General features: G+C 41.2%; 1 protein-coding gene across 8 annotated transcripts in view; it reads left to right on the plus strand.

Moving 5' to 3' along the window:
* RREB1 (ras responsive element binding protein 1) overlaps positions 1–19,074 on the plus strand; it is a 145,492-nt gene that overhangs the window by 84,015 nt on the left and 42,403 nt on the right. For all 8 annotated transcript variants that reach the window (XM_067562638.1, XM_067562632.1, XM_067562635.1 and 5 more), the window contains 2 exons: positions 9,992–10,136; positions 11,313–11,452. In XM_067562638.1, coding sequence (XP_067418739.1) covers positions 9,992–10,136; positions 11,313–11,452 — 285 coding nt within the window. The remainder of the gene's footprint in view (positions 1–9,991; positions 10,137–11,312; positions 11,453–19,074) is intronic.

Here is a 19,074-nt window from a genome sequence, read left to right on the forward strand (position 1 = left end):
GCAGTGGCCTTTAAACCTTTTGGAGAATCTGGACATAGACACATCCTGATGAGCATTTTTTTTTTTTTTTGGCCTGGCAGTCTAGCCAATGTTTTTAGGGGTGTTAAACTATGGTTTTCCCTAGCCTGTTAGGCACTGATCCTTCAGTGAGCACCATGCTGGAGACTCTGTCACTTGCATGGAGCTCCTTGGAATTCAGCAAGACTCCCTGTGGGTGAAGGGCCCCTGTTGCACAAAGCTCAGTGAAGGATGAGGGTTTTACTTCAAAGGAAGCCAACAGCCCAACATTTGGAAAAAAAACATAAATGAAATACCCTATGTGTTTATAGCCATGGTTAACTGCTCTGAACTTCAAGCGAGTTAGTGCTTCTAACATAACTCTTCCCTGACCTGTTTGCCACACCCAGCTCTTCTGCTGAGGTCACTTTGTTCCAGTGTATTGTGTTAGGTTTCTTATTAGCTTTGCCGTAGCCGCACAGAGTTCTCTCACTGTTAGTTGCTCCTTGCCTATCCTAGCCATTAATCATTCAGCACCATGTGAATATTTTGAAATAAAAGCAAAAATCTCTGCATTGAAATTTCTCATCAGTGTTAGTTGAGCTCTTACAGAGTGGCTGGGGGTTTTGGCATCAGAATGTGTCTCAATTTGCTAAGAAGTGTTTTGGAAGGATATGAATAGCAACTGTTGTTGTTGATAAGCTGTTAGGAAAAACAAAACAAAAACCCTTCCAAATACCAGTCACGTCTCATTTCAGAATTAGCTGCATCTTTTTGATCCAGCTGACAGTGTTGAATGAATTAGACTCTCATAAGTAGTGACTGCTAGTAATTATTAGGACTGAACATATATTGTCAATATAGATTGATGACTTTACATATTTTGACAAACAAACAACTAGAGGTTTAACTGCAGGATATAAAGTTCTTGTGTTTTGGGGTTAAGCTCTAGTCATCTTCACAACAAGATTCTGGGGGGGAGTGAAGGATGACAGTCTTTATATTGACTGATGGATCCTGAAAACACTGCTGCTCAAACCCACTTTGTATGTGTTTGGGTTTTTTCCCCTCTTGCTTCAAGTGACTGAAATGAATCTGTAGGATGAAATGTTTTTGTCTCTTACATTTTTTTTAGGCCACTTGGCTAAAGTTAGACCTGCCAAGCAGAATGAAATAATAATTGCACAGACGTTTTGAGCTGGAAATGTGTCAAAATAGGTCCTGGTTTTGATAGGAATGGAATTGAACTTGGCACTGTATCGCTCTTAAGCCCCTTTCCATCCTGTGGAAGGACAAAAAGAGCGTAATGGGCCAAATTCTGGCCTGTCTTAAATCTTTAGCACTTCATTTGAATTTAATGTGGTTGTGCAGGATTGAAGTCAGGGCGAAACTGGCCCTTTTTTATATAATTGTATTTTGAATTGTAAATATTTCCTCTGTTGTGGATTATTAAAAGTATGTAGTTTTGATTCTGTTTTGGTAAATTTATTATTAACATAGACTAGAATGATAGTACAGTGAATGGCATTAGGGAAGAAAATTATCAGAATAAGTAGCAGACCATACGTACCGTAAGGTTTTTCAGCTAAATTGTGGTCAGGGTAGCTGGATCTACTTCACATCTGACCTGCTTACATCTCCACAGAATGATAAGCTTACTAGGTAGGTGAATGTTGACACAGTGTTTTGCTTTGAAGAATAATTTTTGTGATGTAGGGGGTAGCTCATAAAAGAAGTCCTTTTCAACATGGCTGATTTTATTCTTACTCTGCTTACCAGAATATTTAGATTGTTACATATATGCAAAAATATATGATGGCCAGTTTTACACTTGTTCTTTTTGGATGATGTCAGGTGTATGGGTACCATCCATTTGATTTTGAGGTCAGGTTGTGACATTGCATTCAGCAATCAAATGAGAAGAGAAAGTGCAGTGGGATTGGGATGTACGGTACAGATAGTGGTAAAGTGAAGAAAGCTATAGAGAAATGATATAGAATAATGCATGGACTGTGAAACCTGAACGTGGTACTGGCAAACAATCACTCTGGAGTGGTAATGCCCAGATTTACTGTCCTCCATACAGTGTTTCCAGAGCAGTGAGGGGGACGGTGTCTTGCCTATACACTTGCTAAACCTATGCTCAGCAATTAATTTGGAGTTTGAGCCTGGGACTTTCCCAACCATATCTCACAAAGTGCCGCCTGGCTTTCCTGTGGATTTGTTGTTCTTCTTAAAGTAGTGTCCCAATGGGTGCTTCTCGTGAGAATGCGTACACATCTGTGTGTTCTTGATTGGTGATTTTTGTCCACTGTGTAGGTGTGCCTACTCCTGGGCCCTAGGCACCCCTGTGCTCCAGCACAAGGGTATATCTGGAGGAGCAGACCCATCACAACTGCAGTTCCCTCTCAGCTGCCGGCAGCTTGAGACAGAGCATTGTGGTGTCCATTTAGCTAGCATTGTGGCTTGCTACACCTGTCATTCATTTTTTCTTTTTTTTATAGTTTTTATTATATTTTTTCCAGTGTTTAGCACAGTTAGTGCTTTTGGGGGATGAGATTCCTCCCTCCCCCCCTTTTTTTTTTTTTGGGTGCTCAATCTGGGCCTTTATTGACTTTTCTCAGACCTCGACCCACAACCTTGAGTTCAGGTTATGCCCAAGACCCCAGGCTTCAAACACTGCCAGACCTGCAATAGGTCTTTTCCCCCATGGTGACAAAAATTCAAGCTGCCTACACATCTTTGGGGAGTCTCACATCCCCACTAAATGTAAGAGCTGCTCAGGGTTCCATCCAAAATGCAAAGTGCAGACGATTCTTCTCAATGGGAAGTCACAGCCACCACTCTAAGGGAGATGCCCTAGTCCATCTTTGGCCTCATATACTGCTTTACGTTTATCCTCTGACTCCCTTACCGGTCAAGGTCTTGAACAAACTGAAACCAGAAAAATTAGTAGCCATTCTCTTAGCCCCATCTTGACCAAGACAGGTGTGGTTCCCCGAGCTGATCCGCTTGTCTCTGTGACTTCCTGTCCATATTCCCTTGGCACTGAATCTCCTCACCCAGGAACTGGGATCGATCACTCATCCAAATCTTTCAGCACTTCGTCTCTAGGCCTGGATACTAGATGGCTCTCTGGTATAGATCAAGACTGCTCCCCAGAAGTATAAATGGTACTACTTCATAGCAGAAAACCTAGAACAAGAAAAATGTATCTGTAGAAATGGAAATGCTTCCAATCTTGGTGCAGTCCCAATTTATAACGCCTCTTGAGTCTTGTCTAACACATTTTTAATTACCTGTTCAATTTGAAAACCTCAAGATTATCACTGAATTCCATTAAGGTTCATCTAGCAGCTCTCACAGTCTTCCACCTCCCAGTAGACAGGTTTTCAGTTTTCACACACCCAACTAAGATGAGTTTTATCACAGGTCTCTGTCCTCTTGTCAAGGAACCAACTTCCACATGGGACCTCAGCTTAGTCCTCAGCGTGCCGAGGAAACCTCCATTTGAACCTATGGCGAACTGTCCCCTCCTTCATCTGTCCTTTACAACCATGTTCCTCATAGCCATCACCTCGCCCAGGAGGATAGGGGAGCTTGGAGCATTGATGGCTGACCCACTGTATATGGCGTTCTATCACAACAATGTGATGCTGCATCCCCACCTTTGCTTCCTTCCCGAAGTTTCCACATCATTCCACGTGAACCAAAAGATTCACCTGCAGGTGTTCTGTCCCAAGCCTCATTCTTTGAGAGAAGAATCAAGCCTCCCTGTAGTTGATGTGAGAAGACCCCTTGCTTTTTATGTCGACAGGACTAAGTCCTTTAGGGCTTCACCCAGGCTTTTTATCTCAACTGCAAAACGCATGAAAGAACGGCCGCTCTCTACCTAAAGACTATCCAAGATGGATTACGGGATGCATCTTAACTTGTTACGAAGCCTCAAGGGTTAGCCCCTCTCCAAGAGTCATATTGCACCAGGGCTCAATCTACCTTGGTAGCCCTGTTGAAAAACATACTTACCCCAGATATCTGCAGGACCGCTACCTCATCTTCAGTACACTCTCTTCCTGCATGACACTCTTGGGGGTGCTTTCAGAGCTGATGTGGCTTTCAGCGAAACTGTTCTATGATCTGTACTGAATCTGCCTACTCGACACCCACCTCTGTGACCGAGGTACTGCTCAGGAGTCACTGACTTGGAGCACCCATAGGGATACTACTCGAAGAAGAAGAGGTTACTTACCTTGTACAGTAACTGGATTTTTCAAGATGTGTCCCCCTGTGTGTGCTCAACTACCCACCCTCCATCCCCTTTGCCTTGGAGTCTCCTGTTAACTTTCAGGCCTGAGAAGGAACTGGAGTGGTGATGGGTCTGCCCTCTCCCCGCATGCCCTTGTGCCGGAGCATGAGGGCGTCTAGGGCCCGGGCACAAACCTACAGATACCGCTGACAGAAATCTCCAGTCAAGAGTGCACAGGCACACACGCATCCTGACGTGGGGCAGCCATCTTGAAGAACTCCAGCTACTGTACAAGGTATGTAACCGCTCTTTCCTTTGGTCAGACCTGCCTTGGACTGGCCTGTCCCAACTGACAAGCGTTTCTGCTCCTGCCATAGAAATAAGAGAGGTTTGGAGGCATGGAGAGGGGAAGTGTGGAGCTGCTAAATGCTAAGATGAGTGACAGCTCTAGCAGGAGCTAGCAGAAACTAGGCTGCCTCAGAAATTTGATGCCCAGATGGGTTAAGCCAGGCAAAGACGGGACATAGCAGTTATTGCCAAAAATGTGTTTTTTTTAAAGGAACTGCTCAATCAATAAACAAACTTTACTCTCTCTCTCTCACTAAAAAAAAAGAGGAATCTTAACCCTGGGCACTGGTCAAAGGCCACAGTCATCACCTTTTTATTCCATTACTACCCCAGACCTCTTCAGAGGATGTTCCTGGCTCTTGTAAGGGTATTGTAGATCTTCAGAAAGCTTGTCTCTTGAAAGCACAAAACCTCTGCATTTTCTACCCTTCTCCCTGAAACTTTAGGCAGCACCCTTTCTGGAGGTCAGATCATGACCAAAAGGGACCACTGGGTGCAAGCTTTTCTCAGGAGTTGCCTCCGTGACATACTCAGCCAGTGTCATCCCAGCAGAGCAAAAAAAAAAAAAAAAAAAAAAACCCAAAACATTTAAAAAATAGCAAAACTAGAAAGAGTCACCTTTTCACTCTTTCGTCACTAGTAGCAGTGCTGGATTACTCACATGTTACTCTCCTGAAACCATATATTGTGGATCAAAGTAGAGCTGAAGACAGAGAAGGAAAAGTAGCTTTTTTGTGCCACATCATCTTGGTCTGAATGTTATCCATGTGATCATCAGAATTCAGGTGCTTCGGGGTGGGGGATGGAGAGTAGCTGGGCAGCCCTGGGGGAGAAGAGGAAGATGAAGCCAATAGAGGGTAGGGGGTAAAATGCACTAAAACAATTGAAAAACACCTATCTTGCTACAGGGTTGACTCATAAGGTTGTGGCATAATCAGATAGTCTTGGCTCACCTGTGGAATTTTGGGAGGGAGAAGGCCAGGGGAGTTCTTGCACACAACCTTGCTGCAAAAACTGGGTGGAGCAACATATCTGCATTTTTTGCATAGCGTTTCTTAAAGCTTACAAGTTAGAGATGGAACAGACCTTTTAAAATCATCAAGTCTGTTCCCTTTCTCATTCAGGATTCTTTCCTGCAAATACCTGTTCTAGGGTCTTGTCTGGTCTAGTTTTAAAAATTCCAAGTAATGAGGCTTCCACCACTTCCCTTCCACCGAATCCCTTGGGAGATATTTCATAGGCTGATAACTCTCAGTGCTAGGAAGTTTTTCCTGATGGTTTAAATTTTCACTTCCTTAATTTCATCTTATTAACCATAGTTACACCCTCTTATTCCACCCTGTGTAATTCCTGTGTGTGTGCATGCACATACTCAGGCTGCCTACCTACAGCATAGCTTTTAGAGTGCCTATATGAAGTACCATATTTCTCTTGCGTGTGTCTGGGCCAGACCTGCAGCTGGTGTAAATTCACTTAGCTCCATTGACATCAATAAAGCAATACCTGGTTACACCAGCTGAGGAGCTGGCCCTCGGTTTTTGCTGCGATATCTACCCCTAAAAGAAACCGCTTTAGGGGTGCTTGGTACACTTTGCTGAGCCCTGAATCAGTGTTTTGAAGCACAGTTGTCTGTGTTTGAATATCAGTTTTTCTATATAATTTTTATTTCGCTTGTATTAATCGTGTCATAAATCGTGTTTTTAGATGTCCTACTGAGCTTCAGAATTAAAAAGCCTCATGTAATTCATAATTATTTCTGAAAGTCACTCTGACTTATGGTGAGAGCCTTCATATTCGAAGTGTGCCCGTGTTGTGACGCCAAAATATATCATCACAGTGAAAAAATACACTAACTGTTAAGCTCAGCTTCACTCCTGTTCTCCTTGCATCTTGGCTAGCTAAAATGTGAGGTTGAGCATTTTGAATGCTACACATAAAAGATCTGATCAAAGAAAGCACTTCTAAAGGAGGATAAGGCAACACAGATATTAGTCTGTTTTCAGAGTTAAGAAACTTTAAATGAATGAGCCTTAGGCCTGGGCTACAATTAAAATTAAGTCAACATAGCTAAGGCACTCTGGGTTGTGAAAAATCCACACTGCTGAGTGCTGTAGCTCTGCCAACCTAATGCCTGGTGTAGGTGCAGCTAGAGCGACAGAGGAAACCTTCCATTGACCTAGCTACCCTTGCTTGGGGAGGTGGTGTTTCTACAGCAATGGAAAAACTCCCTCTGTCGCTGTAGCCTGAATGTCTACCCTACAGGATTACAGAGGCATAGCTATATACTACTATAGTCCCTTTAGTGGAGATGTGGCCTAGTAAAGGGAATGTTTAAAAAAAAGAAACAGATTATAGATGCATCTGATACAGTTCAATGGTAGTGTTTTCTGAAGGCCGACTGAACTGTTACATCCCTGCTGCAAAGTAAAGGAGATGATGAAGATTGTGTCTGTCCTTTGTACTGTTCTGCCTTATCTTCCTGCTAATCTTGGGTGGTGGTTCTAGTAATCCTCTTTCCCTCCACCCTTGATTCAATTCAGGGAAACCTGTTTAACCTGCCAGAGAATGAGTCTGTTTCTTGTACTGTAGAGGCAGATTGTGAATTTATTTGAGAACTTGGAACCTGTGTCTTTGTTTTTTAAATGTTTCCACACAGAGAGCTCTCAGGGTCTGCGACATTTGACCTATGCAGTAAAAGTCAAAGGTGCAGTTGGGGTGTCTTCCTCTTCATGACTCAGTAGATTAGGATTGTTTCCCCTCAAACATGCACAATTAAAACATGAACTGACTATAACATTTTAAGCTCTCGGGACTGATTTTCCTCTCACACTCATGTAAACTGGGGTCATTGAAGCCAAATAGGTGTAAAAATAGCATGAGAGGAGAACCTGGCCCTAAGGAATATTCTGCATGCATAAGAACTAATGGGAGTTATGCATGCTTATTAGTGATAGCATCCAATCTTTCAGATGGGGTTTTCCATATTTTCTTTTATAGTACAGAATTTTTCATGGGAGGTTTTGTTTTTTTTTTTGTTTAATCTCTTGCTTCTACTAACTCTCTGAAGAGGCACTGGCCAAATAATGTTAGCTATGCGCCAGTCATGCTGCCAAAAGGTTAAATATGCTGGCCTAATATATGTGTGTGGGTAACACACATATCTGTATCTCACTTTCAGACTTGCCTGTTAACTGGAAAACAACCTAAAAAAAATGTCCCATACCTCTTCCGGCTTTTACCTTGCCGATGAACTGAATTCTAAAATCTTTGTTTCTTTTTTTCCCCTTTTGCTTTTTCAAGCTCATCTTCAACCACTATACAAAAAGTCCTATGAACCAATGGTTCAGTTCTACTTCTTTGCTTCTGTGTGAACATAACTGACTGTTGTTTATCCTATAGATTTATCGTCCATAGAAAGATCTGGGATTGGCTTGGCTAGAGCAGGGAACTAGAGCAACGCCCCAAAGAATAAAGAAACCTATCTGGGGGAGATGCCCCTGGAAAGTGACTGGCCTCAGTGTGTCTAGGCATCTTGCCTGTAGACTTTATTGTTTCCATTTTTTTTAAACGAGCTGTTCTAGAATAATAAAAAGACTGACTGACTGAATTTACTAGACTGTGCAAATCTAGAGAAGCTGTTTAAAATATTTGCCATAAATATGACCTAGGAATAGGACATTTATGTGCTCGATTATGGGGTTCTTGCATGTCCCAAAGAAGGGGCAGCACATGATTGCTTTGCTGTCTGAGGTATAGTTTGGTTCCTTGGTTTTAAATACCCGTGCTCCGGTGGAGTCTTTTATTTATCTTACCTAGCACAGATTCCTTCCCCCTGAGTGCTGGCTAGCATAGTTTGTGGGGAAGGAGGCTGTGCAGAGTCAAGTCTCTGCCCACTCCCTGCTCTCCTGTGCAGCTGCTTCTCTTTTCCTCTTTCCTGTGCTGTAGCTGATGGGGGCGGAGGGGTGGCAAAGGAGCACCTTGGGGGTGCAAAAGGGAAGCCATAATCTTGGCTTGGGGGCCAGATCCTATGAGGAGTGTAGCCTTTGGTTTCATTCGGAATGCAAGGCAGTAAGCACCTTGCAAGATCATTTTTGGTCTTGCACATGTCTTACATCAGTGTAATTCTGTTGACTAACCATGGTGTTACTCCTGATTTACGCCACTCTAAGCAAAATCATAGTCAAGGACATGTATGTCTGTGTGTGTTTGTTCAAGGTTCAGATGTTGTGAAAAGGAAATAAACATATGTAAAACATGTTGGGTCAGAGTCATCCCATTGACTTCAATGGACAAATTGCCTACAGTATCATGTTAGTAAACTGTGACTAAACCAGTAGAGGCAAAATTTCCAAATATACCCCAGTGATTTACGAGCCCATGTTCTATAAATGGGCAATGAGACTTAGGCACCTAAGTCAAAAAGAAACAGTTTTGTAGATGGTACATTATTTTCTGTAACTGAACATAGCTGGGTTTTTTCAGTGGATTTTTTTATTTATTTATAATGTCCTTTATGATATAATAATGCTTAGTCTTTTTCATCCAAGGGTCTCACGACACCTTGTAAAGGTGGACGAGCATGATGTAATATGAATATTACAGATGAAACTGAGGCACAGATTGCTCATGTGATTTGGCCAAGGTGACATGAGTTATTGCCTCCTAGTGTCACGTTATCTAATAAAGGCTTTGGTTAACCTGCAAAATCAAACTTTCACTGGGGGAACCCAACTCTGCATTTTATAGATTAGTGTCTATAAGTGTGTGATCATTTTTAATGTAAAACGAATCCATGCTTTTTTATAAACTACTTCTTTTCAATAAAATACAGACCACCCCTGTTGCTTTGTATGAAACATGAATATGTATAGTTTTTAAAATATGGTTATATGGAGGTTTACAAACATGGCTGGTACAGTTAGCAGAGTTTCAAGATATATATAACAGAAAAGATTGACCTTGTTTTATAGGTTTTAAGCTATAAAAATAAAACTGGGAGGACTTCATATTTGCATAAATGAATAGGACCTGTTCACAAGTTTTGTGATGCTTCCTTAAACAACCTCGTGTTGGTGTGTCACATGATTTCCATTTTCAGCTGATGCTGAGTTCTGGCATAGGAAAGAAGGGTGCTTGACATTTAGCATGAATGAATTTTACGGATCTTGCAAACACTTACTGTAATGGGACTGGTCGCAATACGCACTGCACTCTGTAGTAAGCGCTTGTAGGATCAGGCCCTATGTTCTATGTTGCTTGAAAAGCACAGTCCAGTTTATGGGAGTTGTATTTTATTACTTAGAGTCAAATATTTGAAATGGTATTTGTTTTAAATCTATGCTGAATTTCAGAATCCTAATCTGGGTGCTGAAAGGCTGTCTTCCTCCCTCTTCTACTTAGACACATGAAGATTCATGAGAAGGATCCAAACAGCACTGCAAGTACAACCCCCCCATCTCCTCTGAAGCGCAGACGATTGTCTTGTAAGAGGAAACTTAGTCATGAGCCTGAGACAGACAGAGAGGAACGAACCCCTGCAAAAAAGGTTCTTTACAGTGCATGTTGCAAAACATTTTCGTGACCACCTTTCCCCATTTTGATTGTCTAGCCTCTCGCCTCTTATTTTTAACCTCATTGTGCATGAAAGAACCTATACAGAAAACAATCAAGTTAAAATCTTATATATTTTTAAAACACAGGTGTTCTTAACATCAAAATGGAAAGAATTTCAACATCTCATTTACATTTCACTATTTAAGCTGTTTTGCCTTTTTGCATTTCAGTTTGGACAATGAAAATTAAATGGAGGGGGGAATAAATTACCCCATTTAGGTTGAAACTCAGTCTAATGTGTGGTGGATTGAGGTATTTTAATGATAATCCTAACAGTCTTGGAAGGCCTTTAAAGTTAAAGTCAGTAATATTTACTTTCAATCTTGACAACAGTTTCAATTTTTTCTCTGGAAAATATAGTCAGTTTGTACTCAATTTCACATTGAGGTTCTCCCATACTAGTTTACTGCTGCAATGTTTATGCTTCAAATACTGCAAGGAAATATTTATTCATTTAAAAATTAAGTTGTCATTGGCATTTTTTTAACAAAATATTTCGATTGCACTTAAGTTTAATAAAAACTTGTTTATACAAAACATAAATTCAATGCCAAATTTAACTTGACAGTGTCCCTTTATATTCTCTAAATGGTAGGGTAGCAGCAACTCAGTGTTGACATCTCTTGTTTCGGTGCATTCTTTTTTTCCTGTAATTAGAAGATGTCTGTAGAAACCATGAATGATTTTACTGCTAGTCTCTGGACCACTTGAGTTAAAGACTGGATGGCAGTGATTCATTGGCATAAATAACCTAGGCAGACAGCCTAGTTTGTTAAGGGGGGAGAGGGAGGGGTAATGATGCTAGTTAAATGGTCAGCGGAGCTGAACATCTCACATGCACATTTTATTCCCTGTTTAAGTTATTTATAATTTTTTTTAGTTCTAATAAGAGATTATGATCTGGGGTGATGCAGTTGTACCTTCTAAAAGACTAGTCACTGTTTAGCTAATGTATCTTATTGATCTAACATCTCTCTGGACTGAGTTATTTTTAGTAGCCTGTAGCAAAGTCATGGTGGGCTGTTACATTGTGACAAAAAGACTGTCTGGATTACTTTTGGTTCATTGCTTGAGTATAGTCCTTGTGACGGTATCTTCATCTCTGAAGGTCGTCGAGGAGGCTCAATCCAGTGAAGTGGAGAAGAAGGCTGAGGAGGAAGTTTATCATTGTCCAGTGTGTTTCAAAGAATTTGTATGCAAGTATGGGCTGGAGACCCACATGGAGACCCATCCTGATACCTCACTGAGGTAAGAAATAGGGCTGGACATGCTCCCTGTCCCCAGAGGGCCGTGGGAAGTTCCATTCCACCTTTTACACTGTTATGACTCCATTTGTGGTTTTGAACGTGTTGCTTAACCTTTCTGCCCCAAGTTCCCATCTGTGAACGAGGAGTAGTACAGATTGTTTCGCAGGGGTGCTCTGATGCTTAATTCAGTACTGCTCTAACTTTCAAATACAGCTGGTTGAAAAACCCAAGAATATAGTGTGGGGAGGGGGAGCAGGAAATCTGTCAAAAATCAAACTTTTTAATGACAAATATTTGATGTAAAAATATATTTGAAATTTGTAAAATTTTGACCAGCTTTATGAACAGGGTTTTGAAGATGAAAAGCATGTTATAAGTGTTAATTACTAACTGCCTCCCCTCTTTGGGGGAAATGATTTTTTGTTTTAAGTTGGTTTGAATAAGGGCAGGGGAGTTCCCAGCTATAAGAAGTGACCTTACCAAAAATGTACACTTTGTGCTCTATGTCTTGAAATGTGAAGTATGACATAGTGGTTAAAGGAAGAAAAATTTTCAGTTAGACTTTTTTTTTATGTCATTTCATTTGGTTAAGAAGATTTATTTTTTGTCCAAGTGATTGCTGTGACTTTTCCTGTTATAACAACAACAACAAAGGTAAATCCAAGTGCATGAGGACATAAATAACACAGATTTCAAGTCTGGTTTAAATACTTAGAAATTAAAGATCTTCCATTTAAGAACAGCAGTAAATCAAACGCATGAGCATTTGCTGCATCTTAAGTTTATTTCTGGAGAGCATCTCACATACAGTCTATTTCTGAGGATTTTTTTTTCTGCTGGATGGTGTGGGGGCATAGCTGGGTTGTAGTGAAGCTTTTTGTTAGACTAGATGGATCATATTGCAAATAAACTTAAAACCATGTCAGATACTATCCATAGTCACACTATCATGATATTACTCCATCAAAATATATAAAAGAAGCTTAAAAGGAATCACAAGTATTTGTAGTCCTTAGTGGGGGAAAGAGGGAGGTGTTTTTTTCTAAACTTAATCCAGCACAGTATTAATTCTTTAAACAGGGTTTACTACTCACAAATAAGTCCAGTATATTTTAATTATAGTACAAAACAGCTAATGATGCCCCTGTGCCAGTATTCTATATATACCTCTCCTCCTCCTGCGTAAGGAAGGCTGAGATAATCTCTCCATAGAATGTATGTATTGAGCAGGCAACTGAGCATGTCAGTAAAGTTAGCATCATTGATGTCTCAGTTCTAGAGCTTTTATGAAGATGTGACGTCACGAGCCTATACATAGTGAAGCTGAGCTCGATGGATTCTGTTGCTCCAGAAAAGGATAGAAGGTAGCAGCACAGACAGCCCTCTAGACTGGCAACCATGTAAAATCTGCTGTCATGTGGGGATAGGCTCTCCCTGTAGCCTAGCAGTAAAGACACACATTGGTCCCGTTTACTCTCCTTTTCCAGTTGTGCTTCCTGGGAAGGACTGAAACATTTCCTTAGCTATAAGCCATGGAGACCAGGCTCTGTGGGCAGGGAGGAAGTGTACTGGAGCGAGGCTGCTCTTTGAGCTTGTTTACAGTAGGATAAAAGCTGTATCTGTGAAATGTTTTAACATGTTTTAAAATGCTAGTGCAGATGCAGGGAGCTTATGGCTCATCTAGGCCAGCGAACGATGAAATGCAGCGAGCTAACGTTTTAAAAACACACTTTTCATCCTAGTCTAGACAAGCCCAAGGGCATTGTTTGCCCTTGGCTGGCCCAGTACAGCAGGTAAGATACACAGACTGGCCCTCCGTAATGGGACCCTCCCCCCAAGGGAATGGTAGTCAAGAAGTGCATGGCCAGGTAGGAGTTGTGGAACCACAGGATCCAGGCGCAGTGGGGGATAATGTGGATGGTCCAGGACTGCTACACAACAACGCATCAAAGTACATTGACCCATGGTAGGCCATATTCATCAGTGGTGTGGGAAGGATTTGCCCTGGTGAGCTGTTTAGACGGACAGAGTACAGAAAGGAGAGAGAAGCATTTTGCTAAAATATAGGGTCAGGTGGCATGTATGGCTGAACTTCTAGTAGGGATGTAAAATTATAAAGTATTAGGTTTTGATCAAATTAGAGATTTTTAATTTTAGAAAAACAAGAACATAAGAATGGCCATACTGGGTCAGACCAATGGTCCGTCTAGCCCAGTATCCTGTCTTCCGACAGTGGCCAATGCCAGGTGCTTCAGAGGGAATGAATAGAACAGGTAATCATCAAGTGATCCATTCCGTCGGCCATTCCCATCTTCTGGCAAACAGCAATCCCTGCCTACCTGACTAAGAGCCATTGATGGACCTATCCTCCATGAACTTATCTAGTTCATTTTTGAACCCCATTATAGTCTTGGCCTTCCCAACATCCTCTGGCAAGGAGTTCCATTGGTTGACTGTGCATTGTGTGAAGAAATACTTCCTTTTGTTTGTTTTAAAGCTGCTACCTATTAATTTAATTTGGTGATCCCCTAGCTTTTTACATTCTTTATTTACATTCTCCACACTAGTCATGATTTTACAGACCTCTATGACGTCCCCCCCTTAGTCGTCTTTTCCAAGCTGAAAAGTCCCTATCTTATTAATCTCTACTAATAGCGAAGCTTTTCCATACCTCCTAATAATTTTTATTGTCCTTTTCTGTTCCTTCTCCAATTCCAATATATCTTTTTTGAGACTGGGTGACCAGATCTGCACGCAGTATTCAAGATGTGGGCATAGCATGGATTTATAAAGAGACAATATGATATTTTCTGTTTTATCTATCCCTGTCCCAGTGATTTCCCAACATTCTGTGAGCTTTTTTGACTGCGGCTGCACACTAAGTGGATGTTTTCAGAGAACTATCCACAGTGACTCCAAGATCTCTTTCTTGAGTGGTAACAGCTAATTTAGACCCCATCATTTTATCTGGATAGTTGGGATTCTGCTTTCCAATGTGCATTACTTTGCATTTTTCAGCATTGAAGAGGAAAGGGCACGGACATGACAGCCACAGCAGCGGTTGTGCTTTCACTGCAGTGCAGGGAATCAAAAGATACTCATTTTACTGGATTTAAAAGCAGAAATTCTTGAGTTAGGCCCTGCCACACGGGAGTTTGCTCCAGTTGTGGCTATCAGTGTCCTGCCACCAGTATAGCTGCAGCAGTGCATATTTCTCCTAGTCTGGAGAAGGACAAGTCTGGTGTACCCTGCCTGAAACCCAGTGATGCTTTACCAGTATAAGCCATAGCTTCCTTGACTATACATGGGGTTTGCACTGAAGCAGCTATGTCAGTGACTGGCCATCAATTACTGGAATCAGGGAAATTTCCCAAATGGTAGACAAGATGTTTTTCGTTTATTTTTTTTAATTTTCCAAATTGTCTGATTTTTTTTTTTTAAGACACTACTGTTTCTCCCAGTGGATGCAGAGGCATAGACACTGGTACATGAAAAGTGTTGCTGGTGTTTTTTATCACCACATCTTGTAAATTTAGCACTGCGCTGGTGTTAACAGCAATGGGTCATTTTTCAGAAAGGTTCTTGTGCAAACAGAGCCTCTCTCACACACGTTTGCTGGTAAGAAATCGGAAAGGTAACACTACCCAGTGGTTTGTAGCTGTGGGTCAGTCTATGAGAAACTGTAATTTACAGGGTGGGCCTTCCCTTTACCCTTCCCAGTATTGTCAAATGAACAACTTCAAATCACAGGGTTAGCTGTTCAAAGTGAAAGAAAAAGACACACTCCATTGTCCTCCTGAGTGCTGTTTTTTTATGTAAAGCCTCAGAGCTGTGAGTACCTCATTGTTTACTTACAGCAAAATAAACAATACTTAATCCATTGATTATGTGAGTCAGGGCTCCTTTTGGGAGAGTACCTTTTGATTATGTAAAATCTTAAATCGTGCATCTTTGTCTGATAATTATGGTAAGCACTACTCTACTCTGTGGGCAATAATAGAGCCCTTTGTTATGCTGGCAATTGGCTGAGGTACTGTAGCTCCTTCATGGAATTAACCTCTCTGGTTAGCCTCTCATCCCATTGAACTCTCTGGAAGCCACACCCTAATTAGCAACATTAGTTGGATAGAGCAACATTGTCTCACTGTCTTGCAGTGCCCATTATCAGTGGGAGGTGGCACAACAGTGCTGTTTTTATCCTCTTCCTTCCCTGCTTGGGTTGGATTATTTAAAGAAGCCAGTGATTTCTCTGCAGCCTGGGCAGCAGGACTCCAGCTATTTTGGTGAGTTTGTATCGGAGTGTTGATATAATTAGCAGAGCTGAGAAACGCTACACAGCCAACAGGGAAAACAAGAATTCTCACACAAAGGCTTACTTCTCTGGAAGCTTTTGTGGCTCACTGTTGCTGTCAAACATGGTAATATGCCTATAAATGTCACAACTACATCAGCAGCATCAGCATCAGCAAACTGAACAAGTAGGAGACATGAGGATTTCCGGAGGAGAAACCTCTAGAGGCAGTGTGTGGGGTTTCTCTTCATTCCTTTGGCAAGTACAATAGAACAGGCTTAAAGTAAAATGTGTGGTTTTTTAAAAGTACGTACACCAAAAATCTTTGCTCGGTTTTACTCTAACCCAAGGTTACCTTTTATTTCCTCTCCTCCCCCCCAGGCTAACTTAGCTCTCCCCATACCCACAATTGAAAGGGCTTTTAATTTTTCCTCCCTCATAGCTTCAGGGGAATACAGTGACCTTTTCCCCTACCCCAGGCGCTCTTTGTTCTTCTTTCCCACCAGAGCAGAGCAGAGATGAGGGTGGGGTTAATAATCCTGCAGACCAGCTTTTAACATCTATCTAAAGTCTTTTAGACACATTTTAAAGTAAATACATATTTTAATTTAATTACAGCAACTAAGATGGGTTAACATGGTTTCAGATGCATCTTAAAAAGCATTGAGTGCTTTTCTATTGTGTTAAACTAGCTTAACTGACTGAAAAATGCATTCTTTTGGCCCATTCAAGACAGTGCCTTTAAATACATGATCATAAACTTAACGTCTTTAAATGACCCCAGCAAACTGATAAAATAGAAATTCCAGTATACAGAACGTATTGATCCCCACATGGGTCATCAGCAGGGCTGGGAACTTTAGATCCATAGTAAAGACATTTACCACTTGAGCTAACAGAGTAACTGGTAGCAGTAGAAGGTTCTTATCCCCTGTGGACTCAGTTCAGATGAAACCTTACAAATTTCTGCTGAGCGTGTCCAAGCCGTGATTAAAAAAAAAAAAAAAAAAATTATTAGGCTTTATAACTCGACTAAATGTGGGCAGTTTTTCACAAGGATAGTGAAGGCATGCCTGGGCAACACACCCCATGCCAAATTTCAAATTCTGTGGAAGTGCTACAGCTTCTCAACAGAACCGATGTAAGCACCTGTTAACATAGAGAAAAATTTGACATCTTGCTGTACTTCATTCTCAGAATTGGCCAATCCATTTTGCTAAAACTTTTCACAGAAAAATTCAGCCTGAGACAGACATCGGGTGTGGAAAATTTCAGACCAAACAGTCAGAGCAAAATTTGGTGAAGTTATAAGCAAATGAAAACTGGAACTTAAAAGTGGAAATTATTAAGCAAATCTAATTTTAGGTGGTGTTGCCAGCTCTGTCTAAGCAAACCAGTCCCCAAGGGGAAGCTCCTCTCATGGAATCCTGGTGCTATATGACATCACATAGGAGGAAGAGATCAGTTCCTGTATCCCAGAGATGGGCTCCTGGTTGCAGTTCAGGCTGGGTTTGTTACACTTCCTGGCAACACCGTGGTAGGATGCTGCATAGAGAAGCAGCACTGTGCCTCAATCCTGCAAAAGCTTATAGAAGTGCTTAACTTTAAGCATGTGAGTAGCCCTGATGAAGTTAAGTCAAGATGAAAAGGCATTCGTGCTTGTATTCACAATTATATTTGATAAATAAAATAATGAAACTTTTAAAAAGTATCTAGAATATTTCACAATTACAGCAATATATTTCTGTCCTTTGTCATGAAGTTTCCTTTAATCAGCAATCAAGAGAGAAAATAGCCAGGTGACTGAATTATAGTTTTCTCTTAAAGTTCAATGCAATGATTTTAAACAACAACAAAAAGATTCATTTAAGACCACAAATCATTTATATTTATTCTATGATATATCTGTAGACTTAAAAATTATAAAATGAATACCTTTGAAAACAAAATGATGATGAAAATAATTTACTTACTCGTCAAGACCCAAAGTTCTGGGTTTGTCTACTTACATGACAACACTGCCACCTGAAGCAGCACATGCTCTGTCTAACCCTCTAAAAATTTCCTACTTGTTTTCTAGTGCCAGGGCAAGCATAAATCAGGTCCCAGCCTTTTCAGCACATCATAAATGTGAAAAACACTTTCATAATAATGGGCTGAATAATCCTGATCCCACCGTCCACAGGGACTTGCACCATTGCTGAGTGCTGGAGGACAGGTATGAAATATTCCAGCATAGATGCGCCCGCAAACTCCTCACTTCTGGTTTTGGCAAGTTAAGAACCTTACCATTCCACCTTTTTAATTAGAGTCATTATTTTAAAGTGCATTAATGAGGCTAGTTTACCCAACCTAGTCTAGTAACTGCTACTAGACAGGGTGGAGCTAAAGGCTTTAAGCCAAAGGGGTCGGCTGCAGGACATTGTCAATTCAATTCACTGCCATCCTGTTCTGTTACAAGAGCTACTTGCTTGGAGAGCTTAAACAATGTCCTGCTGATAGAAACAACTAACCAGATTCTGATCTCATTTACACCAATGTAAATCCAGAGTAACTCCAAGGAGCTGCTGACTTGAGTCACCCATATGATTTGAGATCAGAGTCTGGCTTCAGACGGGTAAGTCCTGTAAGCAAGCAATAAACTTTGGCAGAAAGTAATTCCTAATGGTCTGCAGGAAAAAAACCAACCACATGCAGCCAAGCTGGGGAATGCATCTGTTCACTGACTAAATAAAATAAAACCGAGAAATAAAACACAGGGTGAGGTTTATTAGCGCATCTGTCCTTATGCTGGTTTGTCAAAACAGACTAGGATTTCAGTTATAGTGCACTCTAGTGTTTTTATTGAAAAGAGTACGAGAAAATTCTGCAGAGTATTCGAGTCCAGCCCAGACGTAGAGACTGCCTAGTTGCATCAGGGATCTCATTGTGCTGTGAGCCTGGGAATCTAAAGCTGCTGTCTAGGATATCAGATAGTGAGTGGATGCAGAGAGGACATCCCTCATGTGAAGCTGTACAGGATGTCACAGGGTGTTGAATGTCTAGCTTGGTTATGAGAATAGAAACAGGATGACGTGCTGAGTGTATACGGAAAGGAGCTTCGTACAGGAGGCAGGTGTTGAGACTAGTACAGCAGGTAGTTAGTGTGTCTGTCCATCCCATTTCCCAGGATTTGTTACATTAAAAAGGCTACTTGGTGCTAGTGCTAATGTCAGCAGGGGTGAAGCTGAACAGGTCCTGAGCACGAATCAGCTGCAAGTACAAAGGGCAAACTGTGTTCAATACAGGTTCAGCTGCATCCATAGCTGACACCTGGTGTCATCAACAGAGAG

This window comes from Emydura macquarii, unplaced genomic scaffold (assembly GCF_026122565.2).
Source record: "Emydura macquarii macquarii isolate MOO-44397 ecotype Brisbane River unplaced genomic scaffold, CSIRO-AGI_Emac_v2 contig_2452, whole genome shotgun sequence".
Taxonomy (NCBI): domain Eukaryota; kingdom Metazoa; phylum Chordata; order Testudines; family Chelidae; genus Emydura; species Emydura macquarii.